Raw genomic sequence first — 26,930 nt, 5'->3', positions numbered from 1 at the left:
ACAGAGCCTGTCCACTTAGCTCCCTTCTGGGATCCTAGCATGGGAGAGGCACCCGTTCTGGGTATTGCTGAGGTTACCATAGAGGTCATACTGTTTTAAGGGACAGGGCTGCAGCGGGCAGGGTGTTAGAAGCATCCTAGCTTGGGGGGAATGAGAACTAGGATCTCCCCAAGCCATCCCTCACCTGCACAGGGCTGCAGGCTGCAGGTAGAGAACTCAATGGGGCTGTGCGGGCCACTGCCTTGAGTGCGGTTTCGGTAGCCACCACCACAGGGCACTGAGCATGGAGTCCAGGAACCCCATGCTGCACCAGGGCCTATGGGTAACATTCAGACCGCTAAAGGTCTCACCTTCCACACCCAGCACACTTCCTTCCCAAACCGATATCCAAACACACCCCTTCTTTCTCATCTTGTGTAGCTTTACCTGCAAGATCACTTCCTCTCTCAGAGACCTGGAGCCTTCAGAGAGGAAGTGGGCTGGCCTCTAGGGAGGGTCTTTCTTAGGGAGTGGACTAGCAAGGCCTCTGGGGACCCTTAGGGAAGTTCCTTATATAACTCCTGGGGTCCTGAGGGCTATTCTTGGTTTCTCTCTGGAAGGAACCCTAGATAGGTTCTTCAAGGAAGTCTTGGGCCCTAGGTCCCCACTCTCACCTCGGCATGGCCTCAAACTGCAGAATTCAGCATCTAGGTTGGGACCTTGGCACTCGGCACCCCCAAAGGCAGCTGGCGGTGCAGTGCCAGCTCTGAAGCGCCGTCGAATGCCCACATTACAGCTTTGGCTGCAAGGGCTCCATGGAGTCCAGGGGCTCCAGCCACAGGCCACTGCCAGGGTGAAGGGACAGATGTCTGAGACCAGGGCAAGCTGTCCTGCACCCTGACTTTCCTGGGACATTACCAACCCCCCAGGAGGCTATCACTGCAGGGTCTAAAGTCCCCCACAGTCTCAGCACTGAGCACCACATGGAGGGAGTACCTGGACAGCGCTCTGAGGTGCACACCATTTCTCCAGAGATGCAAGTGCTGCCAAGAGATAGTCCAGTGAGCTCTAATCCAGTCTACCCAGTCCTTGCCCTTGAAACACTGGATACCTGCCTCAAGGACCAGGGAGCTGAGCCACCAAATATATAAAATTCACAGAAATAAATTCTGTGCGACTTGGATTCTCAAACCTCCCTCCCAAATCCAGTGGGCTCTGTGATGCTGGGGGGGTGGGGGGGTCGGTATTAGAGTGTCCTCTGCTGGCAAAACATGGTGTCAGTTTTGAGTACTTCAAAGAGCAGAACTCAAGGGACCCTATGTAGAGAAGGAGAAAACCCCTTCCAGAGGGGCTCATGAGCCCCCCAGTTGGGTAGCTATAACAACTAATGGGTGCAGGTGGAAGGACAGTCTGTTTTCTTTAAGGACATGGCTCGTGGTGGGTGGACCATTCTCCAGTGGATGGTTCCCTACTCATGAGTAGCTAGACAACAGCCTTGAGTTAGAAGGGGTTGGGGTGGATCTGGAAGTAGTTAAGGGGAGGAGTGAGGAGGAATAGGATCAGAATAATTATATGCACATGTGAATTTGTCAAGAATGAAATTATATTTTAAAAAGGAAGCCCCTCTTTAGTTTGTAGTTCCACTCTACACAGGACTCCCGCCTCTCTGAAACCCAGTCTTCTCACAGTCATAGTGAACACTTCCTGTAGACACCTGCGCCGTAGCCAGTGTCTCATTCACTGCAGTCTTCTCAGGAATCGTGTCTAGTGTGGTCCACATATTCAGCCCTCAGCCCCCCGCCCCCAACATGCACTGAGAGAGTATGTGAATGAGTCCATTTCTGCCTGACTCTGGAGCATAGCCCCTCCCTTCGTACACTTCTCCCCTGCTATGTCCCCACCGCATCCTCCACTGGTCGCCTACCAGTTGTTGCAGTCTAGGTGAGCCACTGCTCCCGGTGCATAGAGCTGCCCGTGCAGCTGGCAGGGGCACTGGCTGAGGGGCAGGCAGCTAGCATTATGTAGGAAGAGGCCAGGGGGACAGTTGCAGCTAGGAGCACAGGAGCCAGTGCACTCCACCCCAGGATCCTGCGCCAGGCACAGCTGAGGGCACGGACCCCCTTCCTCGATACACTGCTCTGCTGAGCGGAATACCATATTCTCTGGGCACTGGGCTAGATGAGAGGACAGAGAGGGTCTGAGCCAGGAGAGATGCTGACAAGGAGGAAAGCCTGGATGTAGTGACTGACAGGGCAGAGGTGAGGAAGTCCCTCCCCACCAGTCCTCTCCCGTTCCCACCCCTTGTCCCAGAGCTGGGCTCCACTGGATATGAATGCTCTTGAGAACAGAAGAACACCAGTGTCTGGTCCAGGAGGAATGCCCAACGGATCAGGGAGCAAGGAAAACAGATTTCATGGGCTAATGCTGCACCCCCACCCCATGAGTTCTGCCTTTGAGTGGGCTCTGCCTCCAAGGTCACATACCCTTATCAGGGACAAGTAAAGTGTCTGGCCCAATATCTGGTTCCCAGCAAGTGGGAGGAAGAGGGGACTTGGAGAGATACTGGAGTCCCCGAAGGCTCCCTAGCTCTCTGTGGCATGTCAGAGGTCAGATAAGCACAAAGAGAAAGCTTGAAAAGTCAAAACCCAGGGTGGACGGGGTCACCTGGAAAGCGTGGAAGAAATGTGGCACCTGTGCACGGATGCATGTTGCAGTCTCTGGTCTGAGTGTGGGGTCCTAGGCACACAGGGTTCCCAGGAGCAGAACTAGAGCAGCTGCGCCCACGAGTCTGGATGCCACCATTGCAGGAGGCTGAGCAGGTGGACCAGGAAGCCCATAAACCCCAGGCACTCGGCACTGTCAGGAAGAACAGAGGCCATAGTGGAAAACATGAGCAGGGGAGGAAGGGATTTCAAATAATCCCAGATAATATCAATCAAAGTTTCCCATTTTTAAAGAGACTTTGGGTGGGGGTGAGATGGGGTGGCTTAAGGACATCCACCAGGTTGGCTGTTTCCCCTCCTTCCTGGGGGTTTGACTAGGTCAAGGGGTCATTCTCTTTTTCCTATTTCCTCTAAGGTTCCCAGCCACACTAGGAAGGCAGGGCTGTACCTGGGCACACAGTGGGGCTGCAGGGTTCCTCCTGGGTGGCCTCTCCAGGACAGAATGTGTCCTTGGAGCTGGGGCACAGCCGAGAACGCTGCCGCCAGCCAGGGTTCCCCCCAGGGACAAGGCAGCTCTGGGAGCAGGAGGACCAGGATGTCCAGGGTGTCCAACCTGGTATCTCTGAAAGGAAAGACAGTTAGAGGCCTGTTGTATAGAGACAGGCTGGCCAAAGGGTTGGGCTTCTGGGTCAGGTCTGAAAAACCAAGCGGCTATGAAGGGTTGGGATCACTCCTACGGCTCTGTTCTTAGGACCCAGTTCTGCAGCTCCACGTCTCACCCTCCCCTAGGGCACAGCCTTCCATGGATCCTGCCGAGCTCATGCCCATGCTTCCCCATGGTTCAGCCATCAGCCCATGACGCTCCCCATCCTCAGTCACTCAGCCCAGCTCTTCTAGATTTCTCAATATGGGAAACGTCAAAGTTCCCTGTGACGTGTGACCACCCCTCTGAGATCACCATTCACTCTCCACTGACTCCACTACTCAGCCTCCTGCCCTCATTCCCTGTCACCCACCACTCATTCTGCCTCGCAGACTGACAGCAAGTAGCCTACACTTTAGTGACTTCCCTCGGTCCACACATAGCCTGAGGCAAAGGGGGCAAACTGGCACTTTTTTCCTGCCTCTAAGAGTCCTATCTGCTCTGGGTACCTGAAACCCTCAGCAGCTCATCCTTCCAGCCTCTGCAGACACCTGTCCCCGCATCCAGCCTGCCCAGGTATCCAGGAAGTCTGCACCAGAGCCTATCTGTCCCACCCCAAAGCACACTCACCTAGCCGGGTTCCAGGACCACAGCTTGGAGGGGTGGGCACGACTCTTACTTCTACTTTCTGGCTATGCCTAACCTTCCACAGTACCCACTGCAGTTTCTGTCGGCATTAGACTTCAGGCAGGAAAGGGAAATGGAGACACCAGCCTCCTCCAGCAATTTCACTCACTAGCTATCTAAGGTACCAGCCAGGTCAAGGACTTGGAAAAAAGGAAGGCAGTCTCCTGTTTTACTGTACCTGTCCCACAGTCTGTGTAGCAGGCCTGCAGTTCCTGCTTGTCACCTTCACATGGGGAACCTCCAAGTGCCGCAGGAGGGTTGGTGGGGGACCTGAAGAGGGACTTGCCTGGGCATTCGTCTTCCTCCTTCACCACCCAGTACTCCTGCCCTCCTTATCCTTTTACCATTCCTTTCCTACTAGGGCAGCCCGCTCTGACCCTCTCTCCCCATCTCCTCCACTCTTGCCACAGCTCCACACCTGAACCTGGCCCTCACTCCAGAGCCACAAGAGCGATCACAAGCAGTCCAGGGGGACCAGGTAGACCAGCCACAGGACTGGGAGCAGGCCCCTGGCTTACACAGCAGTATCCCCTTCTCACACGTGCTACAGAGAACAGAAGGGGAAGGATCCAGTAGCACCAGAGCCTCTCCATTCAGCATCATTTCTCCAGAGCACCCCCCCCCATCCCCGGCCCAGCAGCCTCTCCCAGCCCAGTACTCAACCCTAGACTAGCACCACCCCTTAGTGTAGCACGCTCACCATTGGCTGCAGTTGTTCAGCAGGAAGGTCAGCCTGGGCTGTATCAGCTTTTGGCCCACCAGGCAGGGGCATTCAGAGAGGGGCAGACAGTGAGAGTCCTGGAGGAAGAGCCCAGGAGGGCAGCGGCATCCTGGGTGCAAGGAAAAATCACTTAGGGACAGTGCTGAGCTTGGAAGGGCACCTCTTACTTCCTCTTTTTGGCTCTGCCTCACCTTGCATGCAGTGCCCACTGCAGCTTCTGTTGGCTTCGGGGTCCAGGCAGGAGGGTGGACATGGGGGTACGAGTCCCTTCTGGCACAACTCAGCATTCACATGCACAAGGCCTGCCTCACAGTCTGAGGGGAGAAGAGCTCAAGTAGGGTGGGCACCAGAAGATCCTGAGACAAACCCTGGGACTCTACTGTCGGAGGTCCCTCCCAGCCAACTTCCCTTTACCTGTGTCACCTGGGCAGAGCTGCAAGTTGCAGGGTGCCTTCTCATGGGAAGGCCCAGGGCATGGGGCACCACTATTCTTGGGAGGAGGGTCCACACAGCTCCTCTGACGACTCTGGTGACCACCTCCACAGGAGACACTGCAGGGCTCCCAGGGCCCCCAGTCTCCCCATGCCCCAGCCACTGTAGAGGAAGAAGAGGATCCACCAGAAAGACTCCATGGAGACAGGCTGTGTAGAGAGGTTAGGGCCACGCCAGGGAGCCTTTCCCAGCCCCTTGGGGGTAGGTGGCCTGGCAGCCAAGGGCAGCACCCTAGCAGTTCTAAAGTCCTTGTATTGTGGCAAACTGCCTGTGAGTGAGAAAACCAGTGAAAGCCACCTGGGAACTCCAAGAATAGCGTTCCAGCCCCTGGCAAAGTTATAACGCCAAAACCCTGAAGTGGCGCACATCTGGCAGCCGTGACACAGGAAGCTACCAAAGCCAGGGATGCTATAGGAGCTATGGAGAGGTGTGTGTCTGTCTGTCTGTCTGTCTGTCTCTTTCTGCATGTGTCTGTCTGTCTGTCTGTCTCTCTCTTGTGTGTGTGTGTCTGTCTCTCTCTCTCTGTCTCTCTCTGTCTCTCTCTGTCTCTCTCTCTCTCTCTCTCATGTGTGTGTATGTGTGTGTGTCTCTCTCTCATGTGTGTGTGTCTGTCTCTTTCTCGTGTGTGTGTATGTCTCTCTCTCTCTCTCTCTCTCTCTATCTCTCTCTCTCTCGTGTGTGTGTGTATGTGTGTGTCTCTCTCTCATGTGTGTGTGTCTGTCTCTCTCTTTCTCGTGTGTGTGTGTCTGTCTGCCTGTCTGTCTCTCTGTCTCGTGTGTGTGTGTGTGTGTGTGTGTGTGTATGAGTGCGCGTATGTGCGTGTGTACCCTCTCAGCAGCACATAGAGCAAGCTGGGAGCCACTGTGGTAGAGTGACTGAACAAAAAGGTCTATAAGGCCATCAGCCATGGAGCCAGGGGCAGGTGAGTGGTAGCCAGCTGTCACTTAACACACCCTCTTACGTTCTCGTTCTCTTCCTCCCGCCTCACACATGGAAACGTGAATGGATGGAGGTGAGAATGACTGTGCAGGAATACTAGTTTACAGCCTGAAAACCCTGAGTGAAGAGATGCCCTTGGGCTACCTTGGGCTACCTAGGCAGACAAGGAAGGGTGGGCAGGGCCAGGGGAGAGAGTATCCTGACAACTCTTTGAAAGCTGGGATTACATGATCACAGGGCTATCTTTGGACTAGAGTCCCAAAAACCCAGACACAAGGAGAGCAGGGCACTTGTTGAGGGTCTCTGATATGAACCAATCAGGTCTCCCGCAGCAAGCGGCCAACCCCTATTTCCTTCTGAAATGCTAGGCTACCTGGGCAGGCTTGCACAAAGCAGGACTGGCTACGGAACTGGTCCAACAGACAGCTGCCTCCAGGCAGGGGAGGTCTCAGCAGCTCTCGGTGCTGGAAGATGAGGCCCAGGCCACAGCTGCGACTGCAGTCACTCCAGCCAGACCAAGGTGCCAACACACAGTCGACTGCAGGGGAAAGCACACCAGGGCTTAGAAGGAGGCTCAAGCAGGAACAGGACCCTCAGGACTGTGCCTCAGGCCAGCACGTACCACAGCCATCCTCATCAGAGCCATCCTGGCAGTTCACCTGAAGGTCACAGCGATATTCAAGGGGTAGACACTCCCCACTGCCACATCTCAGCTGACGTGGGGAGCAGAGGGCCCTTGAGGCTGGCAACCCAGGGAGGGCAGTAGTAGGCACAGTGAAGGGCTCAGCACCTGCTGCCAATGGGTCATTTGAGGAGAGAGAAGGAGGCACACGAATGATTTCTGGCTGGATGAGAAACCCAGTCCTTGAACTTGAGGCCCAGATTGGGACAGTTGGCCGAGCAGAGGCCTTCCCACTCCTCCCAGTGCTTCTGGCGTCCTCCACTCAGGATGAGCCCACATAAGGTCTTTGTTCTACACAGTTTCACAGCTTCTCTACTTGTAAGTATCCAGAGAGAAGTCAGTGCATGCAGAACAGCCCTTCCCCTCGGTTATCCTCTCTCCGAATGGGTTCTCCCTGGGGTGCTGGTTACTATGATTGGTCAACAGTTTTTCTTTGGATTAGAAAACCAAGCTTTGATGAAAATGATCTACCTTGGGTAGATGGACGGATGGATGGACGGACGGATGGATGGATGGATGGACAGATGAGTAGAGACTATGTGGATAGATGGATGAATATGTGGGTACATGGATAGATGGATGGACAGAGAGATGAGTGTGTGAATGAGATAGCTAAGTAGATGGTAAGTAAATAGGTAGGTGGGTAGGCAGGTGCAAGAGTAAATAAATGAATGTACAGACAGACAGACAATAGATAATAAGATAGATAGCAAATGGATATGTGGGAAGATTGGTAGGCAGATAGGTCAATAGATTAATGGATATACATGTGGAGAGAGGGATGGACAGATTGAATAAATGATCAGATGTATGGATGTGTGGATGAAAAGGTGAGTGTGTGTATACATGGGTAGACTTAAGAGTACATGGTGGGTTTAGAGATACCTCAGTGGTTAAGAGTACTGCTTGCTCTTCCAGAGGACCCATGCTTGATTCTCAGCACCCACATGGTAGTTCACAACCATTTTAATTCCAATTTCAAGGAACCAATATCCTTATCTGGTCTCCATGAGCATACACATGTGGTATACATTCATGCACATGTGTGCGTGCGCGTGCACATACACGCACACACACATACAGACACACACAAAACAATAAAAGTATTTTTAAAAAGAACAGATGGATGACAGATACGTAAAGAGGTGGATGGAGCAATGGATAAGTGGGTGGGGGATGGGTGAGTGTGGGGGATGGGTGGGTCAATGTATCAACAGATAAGTGGGAAGGCGGACTGATGGACAGTTGAGTATCCTCAAGAGCCAAATAGGTTTAACAAAACAGGCTGGGACCCAATGTCTAGCCCGTTCTCTTCATTATCTTCCAAGACTCTGGTGCTCCTAGTCGGTTTTACAATTTCTCTCTTTCCCTGATGCTCCAGCCCTTCCCATATCCTTCCCATAGGAGCTACCCAGATCTGAAACCCTCTTGTCATCCCCAGGGTGTGATGCAGTCCCTCCAGCTCACCACAGTGCTGCTCATCGGAGCCGTCAAGACAGTCCTCCTTCCCGTCACACAGCTGCTCCTGCTCCACACAGCCCAACACATCACAGGGCACCTGCCCAGGACCACACCGCACGGGTGGGAAGGGCCTGGGGCTGACACTTTGACCTGCAGACAGGACACCACCACAGGATGCCAGCTGACTTGGGAACCAGCCACTCTTACCCTTCTTCCTTGGTCAGTTCCAAGAAGTCTTCAACTTCTCTTAGTGTCTAGGATATATCACTTTCTGCCTTTCTTGAGGTAATGAAAAAGAAGTGAGTTGTGTCAGAAAGGCCCATTCTAGCAAAAAAATGACGTGGAGCCATATGATCTTGATCTAAGTGACGAACCTCTTGTGGCTTCTGCTCCTCACAGAGAAGCTGAGTTCACACAGGTTTTTCAGGCAGAAGAGTCTTACCAACAGGAGTTCCTGGCGTGACTGAGTGTGGGGGATGTACCGTCACAGCTGCCATTCCGGGGTGTAGACTCTTGGCACCAGGAGAGAAGGTAGAGGTGGAGGGGGTGGTCAGAGTCTGCATAGAATGCCCTGAAACAGGCAGAGGGCCCTCAGAAGCACAGATGAGACCTGCTGTCTCCCCTGAGGATGGAGGGGGAGTGAGACATCACTGGCTCAGTTCCCTGGCCTATGAGAGGTGGTGCGACAGACTCTGAAGAAGGCACCCCTGGTTCCCACATGGTGCAGGATAATCACAGCTATCACAGGACCCCTCAGATAAAAAAGAAAGGATTTCTATCACCCAAGGAGCACAAGAAGGGGGTTAAGGGAAAGAAGAAGAAGAACAGATGTGATCTAATACTGTACTCTAGTTGCACAAAGACACAGCAACTTCCCAGTATGAGTTCATTATAAAATAAGGCGTTAAGAAGTGGGAAAGAGCTGGGCAGTGGTGGCGCACGCCTTTAATCCCAGCACTTAGGAGGCAGAGGCAGGTGGATTTCTGAGTTCGAGGCCAGCCTGGTCTACAGAGTGAGTTCCAGGACAGCCAGGACTACACAGAAAAACCCTGTCTTGGAAAAAAAAAAGTGAGAAAGAACTGGAGCCATTTAAACGTAACAGCAGAAGGAGCAAACATGACTGAGACTCAGGATGAGGGCCTTGCCACTGATGTGAAGACACAAACTTGATCTGAGCTTCCTGACAGCTGGAGTGAGAAGGAGAGCCAGCCATGCATTTTCTGCCAAAAGATTCATCTTCAAAGACAGCCTTTTTTGGGACCAGACTTAGAATGAGACTAGGATTCATCCCATGAGCCCACATGTTGAAGAAGTGATTTTTTTTTTCAAAAGACACAAAGACATGGTGCAGCCAGACTGTTGAACAACTTCCACTAGAATTCACAGGGAAGAGCCTCCTAGTCTCAGAGGCGAGGAAACTGAGGCACAGGGTTGGGATGGTTTGTCCAATATCTTCCAGGATAGACAGTACAGCTTGCTCCTTTGCTGATCCATGCTCATCCAAACCCACATTGAGTCAGCTCCCTCGAGGACCATGGTGCAGGCGTCACGTGGATCAGTAGCCACGGGACAGCTGATGCGTGCTGAGCAAGGAGTCCCTTTTACTGCTTACAAGTATCCTAAAATGGGCACCCTGTCCCCTCACACTTTAGAAAAACACCTAACATCATGGTTAGGTGAGAAGAAAGACATAGATGAGGCCAGGTGGTATCTCGACTTTCTTAAGGAGGCTGGCCCAGGATAGGGGCTGGGAGCTGCAGCCATAGGGACAATTGCTCAGCCCTAGAGACTGTCTTTGTCCCCTCAGATTGCACATTCTGGGTCTAGTAGGCTGGGCAAATCAGGACCTGGTCAAGCACCTGGTAAGTGGTGTCTCTTGATCCTATGGCTCTCTGGTCTTGGGAGAATTAGGACAGGGGGTTTTAGCCTCTGGAACACCACTGTCTTCACTCTAGAAGGGGAAGGGATGACAAGGGAGGGGATTTGGGGAGGAGATTGGAGTCTGTGCACACACCTGCAATAGGCATGGATGATTCCTGCTTGGGTTGCTGGTGTTCCATGTCTGCCAGACCCTGCAGAAGGAGAGAGCTTAACCTTTCTGCTCAGACCTCCAGGAAAGCTCCATCTGACCCATTTCTTTTCCAGCAGGCCACAGCTCCTTCCTTCCCGCCTATATCTGTTTCCAGAAGTTCAGAGCTGAGGACAGAGATGATTCTCCTGAAAGGTAAGTAGGCTGACTATCCCAAGGTACTGGCCCACAGAACTCAGAACTGAGCTAACCTCCCCTGCAAGGTAGATGAGCCTGGGCATCCTCAGACACTGGCCCACCGGTGCAACCACTTCATGTCTTTTCCCCAAAGTCCTGGGCCTCCCCAGTGCCCTGAGTAGGTTTTCAATGGAAAGTGTCCTGTCCCTTTGTGTCACAGATATCCCCATCCTCCAAGCTTTGTCCAAGATGCCTCTGGGGACCCCAGGCATAGATTCCAAAAGCAAATGGTATCACCTCACCGGTGACAGAGCTCTTGCCACCCAGATCGCACCACCCTAACTCACGCCAAGCTGGCTCCCAGACAGTTGAGGACTGAAGGCCTGACAGAGCGGCATCAGGAAACACAAGTTGGAGGAAAAGCCACTGAATGCATACAGAGGGAGGACAATGCAGATACAGGAAGTACATAGCTCAGGGAGTGGAACTCAAATTCCCACTCACCTCCCAGGGCTGGAACGAAAACTTTCCAGGCTGGGTGGAGGAGAGAGCTGGGGTCTTGGCTGTGTGATGGATTCTAGGGAGAAAAACCACCAAGAGGGCTCTAGGGACTCTCCCAGCCCTGGAGTCCAGCCATCCTAAAGGGATCAGGGGTTTTTGGACCAGGGTAGGGCATTCATGAGGGGCTCTGCCCATCAAGGCTAGACAAAGGTGAACTCTAACAGTGGTCTCAGCTTGATCACGTCACGGTCACCAGAGGACAGGTAAAGCACTCCCACTGCCACCCTCAGGACCAGGTAGAAACTGAGTGACCCCCATCTTTCACACTGGCTGATAGTGGTGGTCTTAGCTCAGGGGCTAGCCTTTGAGAGTTGCTAAACTCCAGATATCAGGAGCATGTACAGGACCCAAGACGCTTATGGTGGTAAGGGCTCAGAGGCACTCAGCTAAGACGCCTCAACAGTCACGGTCTGGGAAGGCAAGACAGGATTCCTCCCGTTCACCTTTCTACCTATGTCCAGCCCAAAGCCAAGCCATACCTGCTGGTAGTGCTCGCATGAAGGGGCCCACAGCCCTCCTCGTCAGAGCCATCCTCACAGTCCACAGCTCCATCACACGGCCCACCCTTTAGGGCACATTCTCCACTGGCACAGCGATGTCTGGTCCCTGGACATAGGGGTGCCAATGGGGACACTGTGGAAGATATACAGCTAAGGACTCCTGACTTCACACGGCCCATCCTTCTCCCTCCAGCTCCCAAGCTGACCTGTTCCTGGCATACAGCCCAGTAGTTCCACCCACAGGAAGATATCATGCTGGTTGTTGTCTCTGAGGTAGCCACCATGCGGCCACACCCTGATGTATCTTGCTTGTACCATCTGGTCGAATGTCCGTACCTCAGGGGCCATGTGGTTCGAGCTCTCCAGGGAAGGCTGTGAAAGACATTACTTGTGGCCCAAGTCCCACCTCCCACTCAAGCTGCCATCGTAACTCTGCTCTGATGTCCCTCCTGAGTCTCCCAACCCTCATGACATGGATAAACTCCCACGTAAAGCAGGTGCTCTTTAAGGAGAATGGACATGAGTGGACTGAGTCTTGTGGCCACAGGGGCCTGTCGTCCTGGGGAGAATGCCCACTCCTAAAGGAACAGTGCTGTGTAGAGGCTGCTGCAGAGATCTGTGCTTCCGAGGGCCTCTGTGAACCAGCTGTGTTCCCACCGTGCTCCTTCACAAGCTGGCGTAGAGGGTCACGTGTACAGATTCTAAGCCACTTTGGTGTTTTCAGGTGACCCTGGGCTCTCAACTCATAGCCTCTGCTAGTTAGTAGGTGTCCCACCAGATATCTAAAGCAAGGACTGTCCCCCAGGGGAATGAAAGTGCCTTGGGAACAATGGCTGTGTATCCACAAAGGGGTTTGTTGCACCACCTGCCCCAGGGCACTGGAGGGCTCAGTACCTTGGGTGGAGGCAGAGCACTAGACAGAGAGTTGAGATAGCTGTGCCATTGTAGGCCATCGCTGCTGAACTGGAGTGACAAGCTGGAGATATAAGTGGCAGAGGAGACCGTCCTCTGCACGATGATCCCTGAGGGGACACAGGGCAGGGCAAAGGTCAGCATTGAGACAGCTACCCCTCCCCATTCCCTATCCCGTCCCCTTGTCCTCACTGACCAGTTAGGTTCCGAGGACGAAGCAGGTCCAGCTGCAGATAGGGTGGCTGAGTGTTCCACTCTGCATAAGCCTCCTCTCTGGGGCCAGGCCCTGCCGTGGGAGCTTCCATGGGGGCAGCCCTGGTGGTATGTTCCGGGTACTGGGATGATGTCCACATGGGCAGTGCGGCCAGGCCCAGGGGAGAATAGCAGGCATCTGGGTTCAGGAGAGAAAGAGAGAGGTAGGCTCCAGTAAGGCAAAACAGAGGGGCAGGGACAACTAGGGAGCCACAGGGGAGCTGTGGTACAGAGGACAGAAAAATGGAACAAGAGCGGGGCAGAGTCAGGGAACGCAACTTGGGATGGGCGACTTCACCACCTGTAGTGTGTGCAAGGCATGGGACTGGGCCAGAGAGCCTGTTTCTCTAGAGGTCTGGCAGTCGCTAGGGCAGTCCCTCTCAGCATCCAGAACAGCACATGACTTACCCGACATGGGAGGCAGAGCATAGGTGACCAGAGAGGCTCCAATCTGAGGGCTGGGGGCAGGGGCAGGAGTGGTTCTGGGGATCTCTGTCTGGTTCTTTCCTGTGCAGAGACCCAGTGGTCAGGAGGAAGAGTAGGAGAGGCTGCCACCAGCCACCAACCGAACACTCAGGCCCCACACACTTCCCGGAACACGGCCCCTCTCATGGCTTCTCAGGTACAAAAGCCATCTGGGAAATGTCCCTCCTTCCCTGTGTGTGAACTGGGGCTTTCCATCTCTACTCACTATTTAGAGAACAGAATAAACCCCTCAGGCTAAAACAACTTTCAGATGATGCCTGTGGAACAGGTGCAGTTTCTAACCTATTTAGGCGGTAGGGAGAGACTCATTGTGCAGTGAACAACCTATGTAACTGTACATGCTTGGTGGGTGCTAGCTTCATCAATTTGTAAATACGCCTTTAGGATAAGGAAACCCCACCACGGCTCCCTGTCATAGCCTTCAGTGGATTCTTCTCTTCTTGAGGCTCTTCTGCTGCCCTCCATTTCCACTCACCAGGCAGTGCACAGTGGCAACACGAGTCTCCCATTCCCTCCACCAGGACCCAGCCCTGTGAGAACATAAAAGTCAGGCCACTTGTCCTTCACTGATCCACACAATCAGTTTCCCCAAGCCTGGCTGGCTCATATCACCTCTCCAGCCTCCGCCCTCTCCACATTCCCAGGCTCCACCCCCTTGTTTCCAGGCTCTGCCCTCACCCAGGCTCCACCCTCTCCATATTTCCAGGCTCCGCCCTCTCCACATTCCCAGGTCCCTCACCTGGGGACAGCTGCCTATTGGGCAATAGGGAGAGCAGCGTGTGATACTCCTGTGCACACACTCACACACCGTGCAGGGGCCCCTGCGCCAGCGTTCCCCGACGCCGTACATGAGGCCCCATTGTTCACAGCCCTCACAAGGCTCTGTCTGGCACCTGGGATGGAGACATGGTTACAGCTCCTTGAGAAGGGAGCTCACTCAAAGCTACCACCACCCTACTTGCTGGACAAAGGGCATTCCTAGGCTTGTGACTGTCAGTAATAAAACTAAGAAAGTCCTGGGTAAATGTTTGGTCATGCTATATTCCCACTCTATCCCTGGAGGCTCCATAGTGGAGGGAAGCACTTTGGGCCAACACTGTAGGTAAACACAGCCTGTCCCAGAAGAGCTGAAATAACTGTGCCCCTACAAGCCTCGCCAGACTCCCCACCCACTAGAGACACAGACACCTCTTCTTGCCACTGGATTGCTCAAGCTCTATGTGTAGGTTCTGTCTGCTGGCTCCTGGATCTAAGAGGTACAAGAGTGAAGTAGGAGAAGACAGCTGAGTGTCCACTGGGGATCAGATAACTGGCTGCTAGTATGGGGTTTCTGGTAGATGTGAAATACTTAGTTCAAAGAGGGAATCAGAGTCTACCTCCTAAGCAATGGGATAGAGGATAGATCATGTCCCTACCCTCTAAGTGTCCCTACCCTGTACCTGCGGGCTTTGCGGTGGATGCCACGGCACTGGCGACCATGCCCAGAGAGGGGTGGGTTGTTAGGACTCCGGAAAGACCACTGGAGGCTCTGGCTGCTACAGGGACCCAGACACTCTGCCCAAGGGGACCAGGAAGACCAGCCACAATCCACTGAGCGATAACAGAAATCAAGGCTTGGTGTTCTGGAGAGGAAGTGGCCCTCCCCCACAACCCCACTCCAGGGAAGGGCCTGAACAGAGGCTTACCAGCACATTCTGGATTGGGCCGGCAGCGATGTGGCTGCCCATCCTGGCAGAAGCAGAGCTGGCAGTCCATCTTGATGCGTTGTCCAGGCCAGTAGCGGGCACCATCCACCAAGCAGGGACACTGCCTGGGCCTCACACACCGCCCCTCAGTACCCAGCACCTTCCCTTCTGGGCACCAGCAACCTAGGTAAAGCCCAGCATTAGGCATCATGCAAAGCAAGGCTTCCCCAGACCCAGTTCAGTACCCCCTCACCTGGGCTGCTGCAGGGCCTGCCCGGAGAGCACACGGCCTGACCAGAAATATCTTCACAAGTCAGAGGGCAGGGGGCACAAGGCCCGAATACCAACTCCCCAAAGCAAGTAGCATTGGGGCAGCCCTCTTGAGGGCAGGGGTCTGAAAGCGGGCCAGGACAAATCAGAGCTTAGAGAGAAGCATCTGCAGCAAAGACCTGGTGTCCATCCCATTCTGCATCCGCCACAAGCCCCCATGTCTACAATGTCTCAGGTGGTAACTCCCATGCCCACAGTACCCTCCAGTAATCCCCTGTTCCTGCCGTCTTCTCCCACCCCACCCCCCAGTAGCTACCCAGAGGCCCCTCCCCCAGTGTCCACCTACCCACTCGGCATACAATCATCAGTTGCCTCATGCCTTTATCGTGCCCTCCCCTGCTTTACTCACTGGTCTGGTGGGTGCTACGAGTGTTTCCAGGCAACAGGGCACAGTCCTGGCCCCCATTCTGGGGTGGCCGGCACTGCCGATGCCGTGTCATGGTGCCCCCACAGGATTCAGAGCATGGAGACCAGGGAGACCAGGAGCTCCATTCACCATCCACTGCAAGAGAGGGCCAGGACAGTATGTGTGTTGGGGTGCAGGCTTGGAGGCAGGGCTGGGGCTTAAGAGCCTCTATTGTCACCTCTGTCTCTAGGACCTACTGCCCCTCCCCCTCCCTCCCTCCCCGTCAGATGTCCCTTCCCTCACCTGGGCAGGCTTCCGTGAAGCAGGCCTGTGACTGGTGCTGGAGGCCTGGGCAGTTCTGTAGCACCTGGAGACTGGATGTGGAGCAGTTTCGGTTCCGACTCTGTATGCCAGGCCCGCAGGTCTGACTGCATGGCTCCCACGGACCCCAGGAGCCCCACGCCCCACAACCCTGTTCATCCAAGGAGGGCTCTGTTTCATCTGCCAGTTCACAGTCTGGGTTCCCGTCACAAACCTGGGAAGGCGACAGGCTCAGGCTTCTGGTTAGGTGTGTAAGATCTGAGCCTACCCATCCCTGCTTGAGACTCCCTTACCAGCAGGAAATCAATGCAAGTGCCATTTGGGCAGGAGAATTCTGGGCAGGGAACCCCTGTCCTGTTGGGGCCTCCTGAGGCTGATTGCTCCTCTGGGGAAGAAAGAACAGTTAGCTAGGAATTACTGCTGTACATCCTAAAAAGCAAGAAAACAGTATCCATACCACAGTCCAGCTCATCCTCGCCCTGGGGACAGTCAAGGATCCCGTCACAGAGCTGCTTGGGACTCAGGCACAGCCAGGGAGCCAAACCACAGGAGAAGAGGCCTTGGCATGAGGGCAACTGAGTGGAACCTATGGATAAGGGTCTTATTAGAGGAGTGGTGGGCTGTGCCTTTAATTCGAACATTTAGAAGGCAGAGGCAGGCAGATCTCTAAGTTTGAAGCCAGCCTGGTCTACAGAGTGAGTTCCAGAACAGCCAAGGCTACACAGAGAAAGCTTATCTAAAACAAACAAACAAACAAACAAACAACCTGAAGAATGGTCCTGGAGAAAAATAAAGGCATGGACAGCTTAACAGTCTCTCTGGTGAGAAAGCCAGGGCATGAAGTGCTAATTTGTAAGGGCACAAAGAATCCCACTCAGGCGAGATATGGAGAAGCTATAGATGGGGGAGTCTCCCAACTGACCCACCCTCATGGCCTCTGGCACCACCCACTGTCTTGTTTCTTCTTGCCCAAATGTGAATATACAAGAGATTCCTGTCTACTTTCCCATGGGCCTAAAAAAATCCAGGGCAGATTTCATGGTAAAGATCAGAGAAACAAAACAAACAAACAAACAAAAAACCCAATCACTCAGCCTCTGATATCCCCAGCCACAGTCTAGCTGTGAGCCAAACTGCCACAGCACGGGCCAATGGTGGCAAGTGCTTGGGAAGAGCCAGGCCCCAGCCTGCTAGGCTACCAGCCAAAGGGACGGAGTAAGGCCTGTGACTTTTTCTGCAGACATCGGGGTCCTCATCTGAACCATCCGGGCACTGTGTCACTCCATCACATAGCTGTCCTGGGGACACGCAGTGTGGGCTGTGGGCACAGGGCATTTGGTACAGCATGCAGGGCCTACCACAACCAAGCTCATCACTGCCATCTGTGCAGTCTTCCTCCTGGTCACAGCGCCAGCCCCGAGGGGTGCATTCTCCACTGTTGCACTGGAACTCAGAGAGGCTGCAGGGGGACGCTGCAGAGGATGTGTTGCTTAGACCGGGGAGAGTGGACTCTTGACTCTGCAAGCCAACCTCACATTTCCTGTGGGGCTGCCCTCTAGGTTCAGCACCCCTGACTTACCTGAGAATGCCCCAACCTAACCTAGTCCCACCTTCTCTTGCATTTGGTTGCTGTTTTGCTTTTCACAAGCTTTCTCCTGGTCCCTGAACACCCATTAGGTTCTCCTTCACTTGTTCAGAGGGAGACCCTGAACACTAGGAAATAATTCTGGAACTTCCATCTTTTTCAAATATTGACCACTTTATTCCAGAGCTCCTCACCCCTGAATTTGGCCTAAATGTTCCCTTCTGAGATACTCATCCCCTTCCTGGGCAGCTCATCCGGCTTCCAACTTTCTCACCCTATTTATTCCCAAAGACTCACCAGGGCTGGTACTATCCATAGGACTCAGTGCTGTATCCAGGGAGTTGGTGGAAGGGTTCTGCCCAATGCCGGCAGGGGGTGTAGGCAGAGGAGGCAGAGAGCAGTGGCTAGGCCCCTCATCAGCTCCATCTGGGCAGTCCCAAACTCCATCACACAGCTGGAGGGTCCTAACGCAAGTGCCATCAACACAAGATACCTCTCCAGAGATGCAGCTCACTGGCCCTGCAGTCAGAGAGAGGAGGTGATCCTGAGATTTACCACTTTTAAGACTTAAAAAAAAATGTATGTCTGTGCATGTATGCGACATGTGTGCAGGGGCCTGTGGAGGCCAGGAGAGCATGTGAGAACCCCTAGATCTGGAGTGATAGGTGGTTGTGAGGTTCAGTGTAGGTGCTGGGAGCTAAATTTCAGGTTTTCTTGAAGAGCAACACAAATTTATAACCATTGAGCAATCTGGCCCCTGGGAGTGCCCCTTATTCTATCTCTTTGGGGATCTCCACTTATTCATTCACAGGTACCACCTTCACTAGTGGAGACCTGACATAGGACGGGGTGGATACTCAGGGCACTTCAGGAGCTGGACCCTGAGAGGGGCTTCCTAGAAGGCTGCAGGCAGGGCAGAGACTCCTCACCCAGACAGGACTCTTCATCTGCAGCATCCAGACAGTCAGGGTGACCATCACATAGCAGGGCGGGTGGCAGGCAGCGACCATCAGCACAGGTTAAAAAGCCATGGGGACACAGGCACCCTTGCTCATCTGTGCCATCTCCACAGTCATCCTGCCCATCACAGATCAGGGACAGGGGCAGGCAGTGGCCAGACTGGCAAGACATCTGTCCCTCCCCGCAGACTGAGGTAGCACATCCTGGTATGGGACAAGCAAGCAGGTTCAGGATGCTGTGCTGCCAAAGATCCTGGCCCAAGAAGGACCAGAATGCCCTCAGTTCCTGCCCATCACCCAAGTCACAGCTCCTGGCAGGGGAAGCAGTGATTTATGATGCCACCCTGGGGCTAGATGCTGCCGCTTCAGTAAACTCAGTTATCTGACCCTGTAACCGCCACACACAGGTTACACTCACCCTCCTCATCTGAGCCGTCACCACAGTCATCCTGGTTGTCACAAAGCCACTCAAGTGGCACGCAGTGCCCATTCTCTCTGCACAAAGCCTCTCCTTCTGCACAGCCAGGTTCCACCTCCTCACACGGGGCACCACCACGGTCACAATGCCACTGGCTCTCCTGACACGTGCTGAGCACATGAACGTCTGGCATTAGCCACAGGTCAGCCTGTTCAGCCCAAGAGCACGGGCCTCTCCTGGGTCTCCCACTCACCAGTTCCCACAGTCCTTTTGCAGCAAAGTCCCTGGTGGGAAGAAACTGCCCTGCCACTCACAGGGACAGGCGGCCAGCTCCACACAGGCTCCTCCTGAGAGCACAGAGCACAGGATTCAGAACCAAGGAGACCCAGCTAACATTTGTGGCCTTTACTCATTCTCAGTGTTCTCTCCCCAATGACATACCATGCAGCAGTGTCCCCTCAGGGCAGAAGCAGCCCTCCACACAAGTGATGGCCTGGCACTGCCATCTGAGTTCAGGATGATGGTCATGGCAAGTGGGGGGACATGCAGAGCCACAGGGTTCATACAATTGACCTCCTTCACACTGTAGGGCTGAATGGGTAGAAGAGAGGCTCAGCTCACTGAAGCCCAAGAGCACCAGGAAGCAATGTCACAGGTGATACAGCTTCAGTTGACACCCAAGGGATACACAGGATACATGCTAGGAACCTCTATCAAGATACTCCCAAAGGAAGATGAAAGATGCCAGCTCTGTGCATCAGCCATTCTCATGCTTGGTCCATTAAGGAAAGTATCCAACATCAGAGTGAGCACCCAGGTCACATTTGAACTTGAGTGACTAAATAGCCAGGTGATGGGACAGGAAGAAGCACCTTTCAAGGGGCTGAAAGTAGGCAGGACTGAGTAGGACACACTCACGGCAGAGTTCCTGGCTGCGCCATCGCACATGGTGTCTGTGCCGGGCACATTCATCAGCATATGTGGCAATGGCTGAGCAGAGGCACTCACAGTCACCTCCTGTGTCACAGCTGTGGGGTGGAGCTGTCAGCCTATCATACACCCCACACGCCCCCATACACCTCAGCATGCCCACTGCACCCACCGCACAGCCTTCTTACCCACAAGCATCGTGCACACACCACTCATAGTACTGCTGTGGGGGCACCTCTGTGTGGCATGGGGCAAAGATTGGCTGCAATATCACCTCACAGCGTGCCCGGGCCCAGTTTGCCCGGTGGGCATTCACCTGCAACACAAGGCACTTTTGTGGACCTCCCTCCTCTCCCTCTCCCTCTCCCTCTCCCTCTCCCTCTCCCTCTCCCTCACCCTCTCCCTCTCCCTCTCCCTCTCCCTCTCCCTCTCCCCTCCCCTTCCTTCTCCACCCCCCCCCAGCTAGTATAGTATACCCATCCTCCCGACTGGCTACCCTGCCCTGCTCACTGTACAAGGATGTGGCAGGTCTCCTGGCTCAGGGCATAGGGGATTGAGTCGCCAGGAATGGGCAGTCAGCTCTGCCGTGGGCTCCAGGACTCCTTGGCGGCTCCGCAGGTCATTACTGGCATCACCATCAAAGTTTCCACACAGCCCAGCCACACGACCATGGAAGTGGGGGGATAGTTGTACCAGAACCCGGGTGCCTGGTGGCATTAAAAAAGTGACTTCCAGGGCCCTCGGCAGGCTGGGGCAGAAAGACACATGGGTAGAGTAGCCTCCTGCACAGGTGCCCCTACTTTACTGAAGAGCAACATCTGGGAGCTAATTAGGAAGCTAGTTTCCTAACTAACTCTAGGTTGAGAGCAAAATCTCCCCACCAGGCCAGATTCAGGTGGGAACTGGCTTCTGGACGGGCTGAGAAACTCTTCTGTGGCAAGAAATTATAGGCTAGCCCAGCTGGGAGGACCAAATCCACACAGGGTTATTTTGGTTTCCCTCAGTTCCTCACTAACAGTTATATTTCTAAAACGCCAACTGCTTATGTTTGGGTAGTGCAATATCAGTTGGTCTATTTTCACTTCTTCCTAAAACTTGGTATTTTCTAAATGCTTCTTTGGTGGGGCAGTCATGCTTGTAAAATGAAAAAAAAAAAACACAGTTATGAAGATACAATATGGAAGCTCCCCAACTACTTTCAAGGGCTATAAGACATGAATGGCCACTGAGGGGCACTGGGCAGAGGGTGGGAAGCTGGGAGCCAGCAGATATCTTAGCCTGGCTGTCATACTGGCAATCTGTCTTGAGTAGGCTGTCAGGGGTCTGCCTCTACCTCAGAGCCTGGCAGGCACTGGGAAGAAGGGTTTGGGGGAATCCAGCTGCCAGTATGAAGGCCTAGCTTGGGCTAAGAGCATAAAGACAGAGCCTGACCTCCATCCCAGAGCAGAGTGAGACCCAGGCGTGTTGTCACCAGCAGGAAGAGGCCAGCATGGTACAGGCTCAGGCCAGGGCCTGTGTAGACTTTGGGGAGCTTTATGGTCACTCCATTCACTGTCACTGCCTGGCCTGAAAAAGAAGGGAAGGTTTTAAACTTAGTTTGGTCCCTGAGAGATCCACCCAGCCACTCTTCCAAAGTTTTTTTTTTTGCTTAATCTCCTAGGTGACCTCGGATTTGTCATTAGTCTTCTCTGGGCCTTGATTTCACAGTCTTCCAGAGTTCTGGCTCCAACCAATCCCACCATAGGACAATCAAACCCAGAAAGGAGCTGGGAGGGAACCCGGGCCCTGGCCATGCTGAGTAGCTACGACGCTACACTGCTTTGCCCCACACCCTCTGGCAGTAGACAGACATTACAGATAGGTCACAGCCACCTCTAAGCATGTGCACAACAGTGCTGTCCAGACGCACAGCCAATGCCTTGGTACACGTGAGGCCACTGGCCCCACAAGGCAAGTTCTGGATGGAGACACTGAAGCGGCCACCAGCCTCTCTCACCAGCAGGTACTCGCAGGCCCCAGGAAAGGTATAGACCAGCCCATCGAATGTCACATAGTGGGGGGCACCAGATGCCTGGCACCATCCACTGCACCGCTGACCTGTGCAGTGCCAGCGCTGGCCCTGGCACACACTGTGGGCAAGAGACAGGGCAGAGCCATCAACAATAGGGATAGTCCAGACATACCCTGAGTGTGAAGAATTCTGGAGGCTTCCCAGGGCCCAGGCTACCTTGGATGGGCTGCTCCATTGGTCATTTTAACCCCTCTGAGTGAAAAGAGGCATGATGCCGGGGGGTCAGGGGTCACAAGGTCATATGGTAACGGGTGACGGGGATTGAACATACCAAATGTTGCAGTCTTCCTGGATGGTGGCATTGGGTGGGTACCACTGCCCGTTGTGACGACAGGGACAAAGATCAGGAGACACACAGTGCTTGTCCTGCATGAAGGATGAAAACACTGTTTTGGACACCTAGGGAGCAGGGTAGCATCCTTGTGTAGGGGGAGGCACTTTGTTGCCCCATGGGTCCCTTTTCCAGCCTCACCAGCCATACAGCGCCAGGGGGACAGACACAGCCATCAGTGCTTCTAGCCAGACAGGAATGGTTGGCACTGGGGCTGTCACAGGTGAGAAGGCAAGCACCAGGGACATAGATGAGTTCCTGGGGGCAGAGTGGCCACTGTCGGGGGCAGTGGTGGGCTGTGCAGTTCCAGAGGCCCCTCTCCTGACAGATGCTGTAGAGGAAGGGAAGGTGGAAGAGCCAGGCCCAGCATGGGCTCATCTGGCTATCCTACCCCCTAGTCAGACACAATGAAGCTCAGGAACCAAGATACTGAGGACCTCTGCAGGCATCTGGATCCACGAATGCATACTAGGAACCTGCCCCAATGCTAGAGACTGAACCAGTTCTACTTCTAACACCCCAGCCCCCAGCATAGGAGGGCAAGCTGTTAAGAAAGCCCATGTGCCTGGGATCCACAGTCCCTCTTCTGTCTGGCTCCAGTGGGGCTACTCTTTGAACTCCACAGTGAGGCGGAGATACTCTCCTAACGTGATGACTTATCTTGACTGTCTGGGCTTGTGCATGAAGGATTTTCTAAATTGGGTTAGTTAAGGTGTGAAGACCCACCCTGACTATGGGCATCACCATTCCATGGGCTGAGGTCCTGGGGTAATAAGAAAGTCAGCCAAATTCCAGCATTCATTTCTCCCTGCTTCCTAAGGATGCGATATGATCAGTTACCTCCTGCCACCAGGACTTCCCCGCCCTGGTGGGCTGTATTTCCTTGCATAATGAGCTAAAATAATCACTTCTTCTCTTGAGCTTCTTCTTATCAGGTACTTGGTCACAGAAACAAGAAAAGTGACTAAGGCATTTGCCACTTGTCGGACACAGGAGAGGGGACCCACTGAAGTGCCCTAGAGCCTGCCCCTGCTGCCTTAAGTTCAGACCACATCTTGCCTTCTCAGTAACACATGCTCTGCCCAGCTGAGCCTCTTTTTCCTCATCTACCAAGTAGGAATGGGTTTTCACCTTCCACACTTTATTAGGCTATAGTTAGGAAATAAAATCAACAAAATATATAGTGAGCACGAAAGAGCTTCCTGAAGCTGACAGTGCTGCAGCACTGAGTATCAGCACCCTGCCGACCCTCCCTGGTAACCCCTGTGACCGTGCAGCACACCCAGCCATCCCCCCCCCCCCCAGCCCCCTGCCTTCCTCTTTGCCCAAGGGTAGCAGGTCTTACCAGTGTCTGCAGTCTTTCACCATAGTGGTGGTGTTAAAGGCATAACTACGACCTCCAAGTTGACAGTGGCACATACTGGGAGGCACACACTGGCCCTCAAGGTCCCACAGTAGTCCCGGGGGACAATTACAACCAGCCACACAGCTGCCAAGCTCTTTACAATCCTCTGGCTCCCCACAATGGTGACCACACACTGGGGCACACTCCTGGTACACCTGGCCACCAGGACACGAGACAGCTGGACACAGGAATATATGAAAATCAGAAGCCTAGCCACTTTGAAGTCTGAACCTCAAGTCCCTGTACCTTGACAGGTTAGGGTTGACTGGGCAGAGAAACTCACGGCACAGGGTCTCATTCCTCCATTGCAGCAGGACACCCTCCTGGGCACAGTGGCGTGCATAGGCAGAGAGCACAGGGCACACGCAGTCCCTGCCAGGGGCACAGCTACACACGGCCTCCAAGCATCTCAATCGAAATGGTTCCTTGTCTACTAGCCCATGACACTCCTCGGGGCAAAAAGAAAAGGGGCAGTTCTTTCTTCATGCATCTCATTCCCTTGGGATCCCCCTGCTGCCCCCTGTGCCCTTGAACTCTCTCTCTAGAACTTTGGATCCTTGATCTTATGGGCAGAGAGGACACCCTAGTACCTGAAAGGCATGGCCATGCAAGATGGCACAGGCTGTCTCTGCGAAAGTGAGACGCTCAGAGTAAGTACTGCAGGAGGAGAGTGGGGTGTGGTCCACCAAGGGGCACCTTCCATCACCTGACACTTGGAACTTGTTAGCAAAGGCAGTGACACTAGTCTCCACATCTCCAGCTGGTGTCAGAAAGTCATCCTGTTGATTCCAGGTAAAAGTGCCACACAGACCCTGCACCTGAGCCGTGGAAGACATATAAAAGTGAAATACAATCTTAGCTAGTCTAGCCCAGACATTCGCTGGCCTCCCAGCATACCTGGTAGGCATGACGAGGGTCCAGGGTGATGTATGCTGCAGGGTCAGTCACTCCCCAGAGAACCCAGGCCCCAGGCCAGCGCAATAGCAAGAACGTAGAAGAGGCACGGGAAACATTGAATCCCTCAGCACCCATCCAGGGCAAGTCTACATCCTGCCCATCTATGAGAACAGCTCCTGGAAGAGAGGCCTGACCATGTAATGGGGAGTCTGTGGAAGGAAGGGGATGCAAGAGGGGCTTGGCAAAAAATGGGAGGACATGTGCCAGTGTGGGATGAGGGAGCAACTACCGTGATCCGTAGAGGGCACCTGTCCTACCAGAGGCCACCCTCCCATCCCTGTTTGTCTGGTCAGTATTGGGAGGAGTTGAGTAAAAAGAGCCAGCAGCAGGCCTCAGCTTGGCAGAGTTGGAGGGATAGGTTCTTGGGAGGGGTTAGTCTTCTGCTCATGTCCAAGGCCTTTCTAACCCTTAGAACTGTGTGACTTTTATTTACCCCTGAAGATCAGCAGAAAATGTCTTAGAAAATATCCCTGGGATAGTGCGTCTGCCTCTGGGAAGGACGCATGAGGCAGGTAGTAACTGCAGGTACAGCAATCAAGAACAATCAAAGGACAGTTATTGGAATCCAAAGAGGGTGTGTGAGGGTACTGGGTAGGCCTGAGGGTACAGAGTAAAAACGATGAACAATAGGCCCTGTTGGTACCCCCAAAGACGTTGTCTACTCTCCAGAGAATAAAGGTCCCACATTAGACAAGGAGGCAGAGCCGGAGCTACCTGAGTATCTGAGCTGAATGTGGGTGTTCCCCAGGAAGACAGAGAGGGCATGCAGGCAGCTCCCAGTGTCACAGGCCCCATGTTCCAACACGACCAGCAGCTGGCCTTTCACAGAGTCCTAGGGTAGACAGGATGGTGGGATGTGTGGAGGACCCATGAGGAGGCCTCAGGTAACTTCTGCTCCTACCCGACACAGCTGCTAGCCAGACAGATTCTGTGAGGCAAGATGTGCTTACCTCACCAGGGACTGACACAGGTGAATGGACATGGGTGTATGTGGTGAGGAGGTTTGTGTGACGTGTGTGTGTGTGTGTGTGTGTGTGTGTGTGTGTGTGTGACAGTGTGTGTGTCCATACTCCTCTCCCACCGCATGAGTGTTCCTATAGGTATATGTATACACTTTTGTTGAATCTTCATATACAACATGACTGTGTGTGGATTGGTGTGTGTGTGTGTGTGTGTGTGTGTTGACATGTAGCCTCCGTCCATGTGTATATACCTCATGCATCTTTGGCCAGGTGATGGGGAGACAGCTACCCTGGATAACAAACCAGCGTGTTACCCTCCTCTCCCCCGATTTCCTCACCCCACTGTCACCCAGGCAAGAAGGAGCAAGGAAAGAGACTACAGTGGTCCAAGACTAAAACTGAGAAATCACTAATCAGGCCCCAGAAGGATGGAAAACAATGACGTGTGTGCTGAGCTTGGGAAGCTTCAGTGTCACTGAGGAGGGTCCCTTCTTTCTACTGCCTGTGACAAGTCCAGTGTGTTACACCTGTAAAAGGGTCTATGAAGATGGGTTTAGTTCTGTGGCTCTAGACTAGGATGACCAGTTAGAAGAGGTGGAAACTAGAAAGAATGGGGGGTGGGCAGGGTGCCAGCAGCCATTCTCCCACCAGAATGGCTATTCAATTCTTCTTATAAGGAGCTATATATTACACCTATTACTCTAATGCCTGGTTTACAGTCATCTCCCCGCAGAACTCCCTTGTGAGGACCCACTCTAACAAAATCTCCCTCCTGACATAGGCTGTCAGCATACCTGCACCAGGCTGTAGTGGCAGCCGGGATTGCCCCTGAAGGAGAAGCTCCGCCCATCAAAGGTGAAGTAATGCCCGTCACCACCCACTGCACACTCAGCAGGGCACAGGTCCTGGGCACAGTGCCAGCGGCCATCCTGGCACACACTAAAGGCACAGGGGGTGGGACAGTAAACTGTGGCATCAGCTCCATCCCAGGGTATTGAGTCTTTCTCTCCCCTGGCACACCCACCACCAGTAGAAGTGGACAGTCATCAGTTATGCCAGAAAATGCCACAGATCATTGGGTGGGAGACCCCAGAATGAGCCGGTTATTGAGAGGAGTAGATCTCAGAGACAGCACAAAGAAAAGTGTCAGGACATGGCCCAAAGACCCACCAAGAGTTGCACTGCTGCTTCACAGTGTCACCAGGGGCGTAGCGCTGGCGCCGGTGGTAGCAGGGGCAGTGGGCAGCAGGCACACAGTGGGCACCATCCCAGAAGAGGCCAGTTGGACACTCACAGCCACTCACACACTCTTTCCCACAAGATCCCTCCTCGCCCTGGGCTACTGTGGAACAGCTGGGTGGGCAGGATGAGACACAATCAGTGTAGAGTTGTCCCCCTGGACACAACCGTTCTGTAGGAACAAAAGAGGGGTTGGCTTTGCAAATC

The 26,930-nt window shown here is 53.7% G+C and overlaps 1 protein-coding gene across 1 annotated transcript in view; it reads right to left on the bottom strand.

The window, feature by feature from the left end:
- Sspo (SCO-spondin) overlaps positions 1-26,930 on the bottom strand; it is a 53,342-nt gene that overhangs the window by 22,384 nt on the left and 4,028 nt on the right. Inside the window, exons 11-60 of the mRNA XM_028784722.1 lie at positions 26,655-26,895; positions 26,279-26,423; positions 25,237-25,354; positions 24,463-24,638; positions 24,156-24,383; positions 23,849-24,014; positions 23,506-23,743; positions 22,302-22,491; positions 22,101-22,195; positions 21,631-21,887; positions 21,190-21,324; positions 20,269-20,465; positions 19,947-20,074; positions 19,747-19,856; positions 19,270-19,419; positions 19,082-19,175; positions 18,829-18,998; positions 18,381-18,614; positions 17,749-17,970; positions 17,096-17,338; positions 16,160-16,251; positions 15,849-16,080; positions 15,549-15,701; positions 15,123-15,263; positions 14,870-15,052; positions 14,624-14,774; positions 13,924-14,077; positions 13,660-13,714; positions 13,107-13,205; positions 12,643-12,837; positions 12,429-12,556; positions 11,756-11,906; positions 11,514-11,667; positions 10,978-11,050; positions 10,276-10,339; positions 8,710-8,880; positions 8,274-8,417; positions 6,747-6,917; positions 6,498-6,662; positions 5,108-5,287; positions 4,885-5,007; positions 4,673-4,802; positions 4,391-4,516; positions 4,151-4,242; positions 3,091-3,264; positions 2,671-2,835; positions 1,904-2,153; positions 976-1,022; positions 654-824; positions 185-316 (exon numbers count right to left, since the gene is read on the bottom strand). Of these exons, the coding sequence (XP_028640555.1) occupies positions 185-316; positions 654-824; positions 976-1,022; positions 1,904-2,153; positions 2,671-2,835; positions 3,091-3,264; positions 4,151-4,242; positions 4,391-4,516; positions 4,673-4,802; positions 4,885-5,007; positions 5,108-5,287; positions 6,498-6,662; positions 6,747-6,917; positions 8,274-8,417; positions 8,710-8,880; positions 10,276-10,339; positions 10,978-11,050; positions 11,514-11,667; positions 11,756-11,906; positions 12,429-12,556; positions 12,643-12,837; positions 13,107-13,205; positions 13,660-13,714; positions 13,924-14,077; positions 14,624-14,774; positions 14,870-15,052; positions 15,123-15,263; positions 15,549-15,701; positions 15,849-16,080; positions 16,160-16,251; positions 17,096-17,338; positions 17,749-17,970; positions 18,381-18,614; positions 18,829-18,998; positions 19,082-19,175; positions 19,270-19,419; positions 19,747-19,856; positions 19,947-20,074; positions 20,269-20,465; positions 21,190-21,324; positions 21,631-21,887; positions 22,101-22,195; positions 22,302-22,491; positions 23,506-23,743; positions 23,849-24,014; positions 24,156-24,383; positions 24,463-24,638; positions 25,237-25,354; positions 26,279-26,423; positions 26,655-26,895 (7,803 nt within the window). The remainder of the gene's footprint in view (positions 1-184; positions 317-653; positions 825-975; positions 1,023-1,903; positions 2,154-2,670; positions 2,836-3,090; positions 3,265-4,150; positions 4,243-4,390; positions 4,517-4,672; positions 4,803-4,884; positions 5,008-5,107; positions 5,288-6,497; positions 6,663-6,746; positions 6,918-8,273; positions 8,418-8,709; positions 8,881-10,275; positions 10,340-10,977; positions 11,051-11,513; positions 11,668-11,755; positions 11,907-12,428; positions 12,557-12,642; positions 12,838-13,106; positions 13,206-13,659; positions 13,715-13,923; positions 14,078-14,623; positions 14,775-14,869; positions 15,053-15,122; positions 15,264-15,548; positions 15,702-15,848; positions 16,081-16,159; positions 16,252-17,095; positions 17,339-17,748; positions 17,971-18,380; positions 18,615-18,828; positions 18,999-19,081; positions 19,176-19,269; positions 19,420-19,746; positions 19,857-19,946; positions 20,075-20,268; positions 20,466-21,189; positions 21,325-21,630; positions 21,888-22,100; positions 22,196-22,301; positions 22,492-23,505; positions 23,744-23,848; positions 24,015-24,155; positions 24,384-24,462; positions 24,639-25,236; positions 25,355-26,278; positions 26,424-26,654; positions 26,896-26,930) is intronic.

The sequence above is a fragment of the Grammomys surdaster genome, unplaced genomic scaffold, assembly GCF_004785775.1.
Source record: "Grammomys surdaster isolate TR1022 unplaced genomic scaffold, NIH_TR_1.0 124820, whole genome shotgun sequence".
Classification (NCBI taxonomy): domain Eukaryota; kingdom Metazoa; phylum Chordata; class Mammalia; order Rodentia; family Muridae; genus Grammomys; species Grammomys surdaster.
The sequence above is the reverse complement of the archived record's forward strand: the minus strand, read 5'-3'. Positions and strand labels throughout refer to the sequence as shown.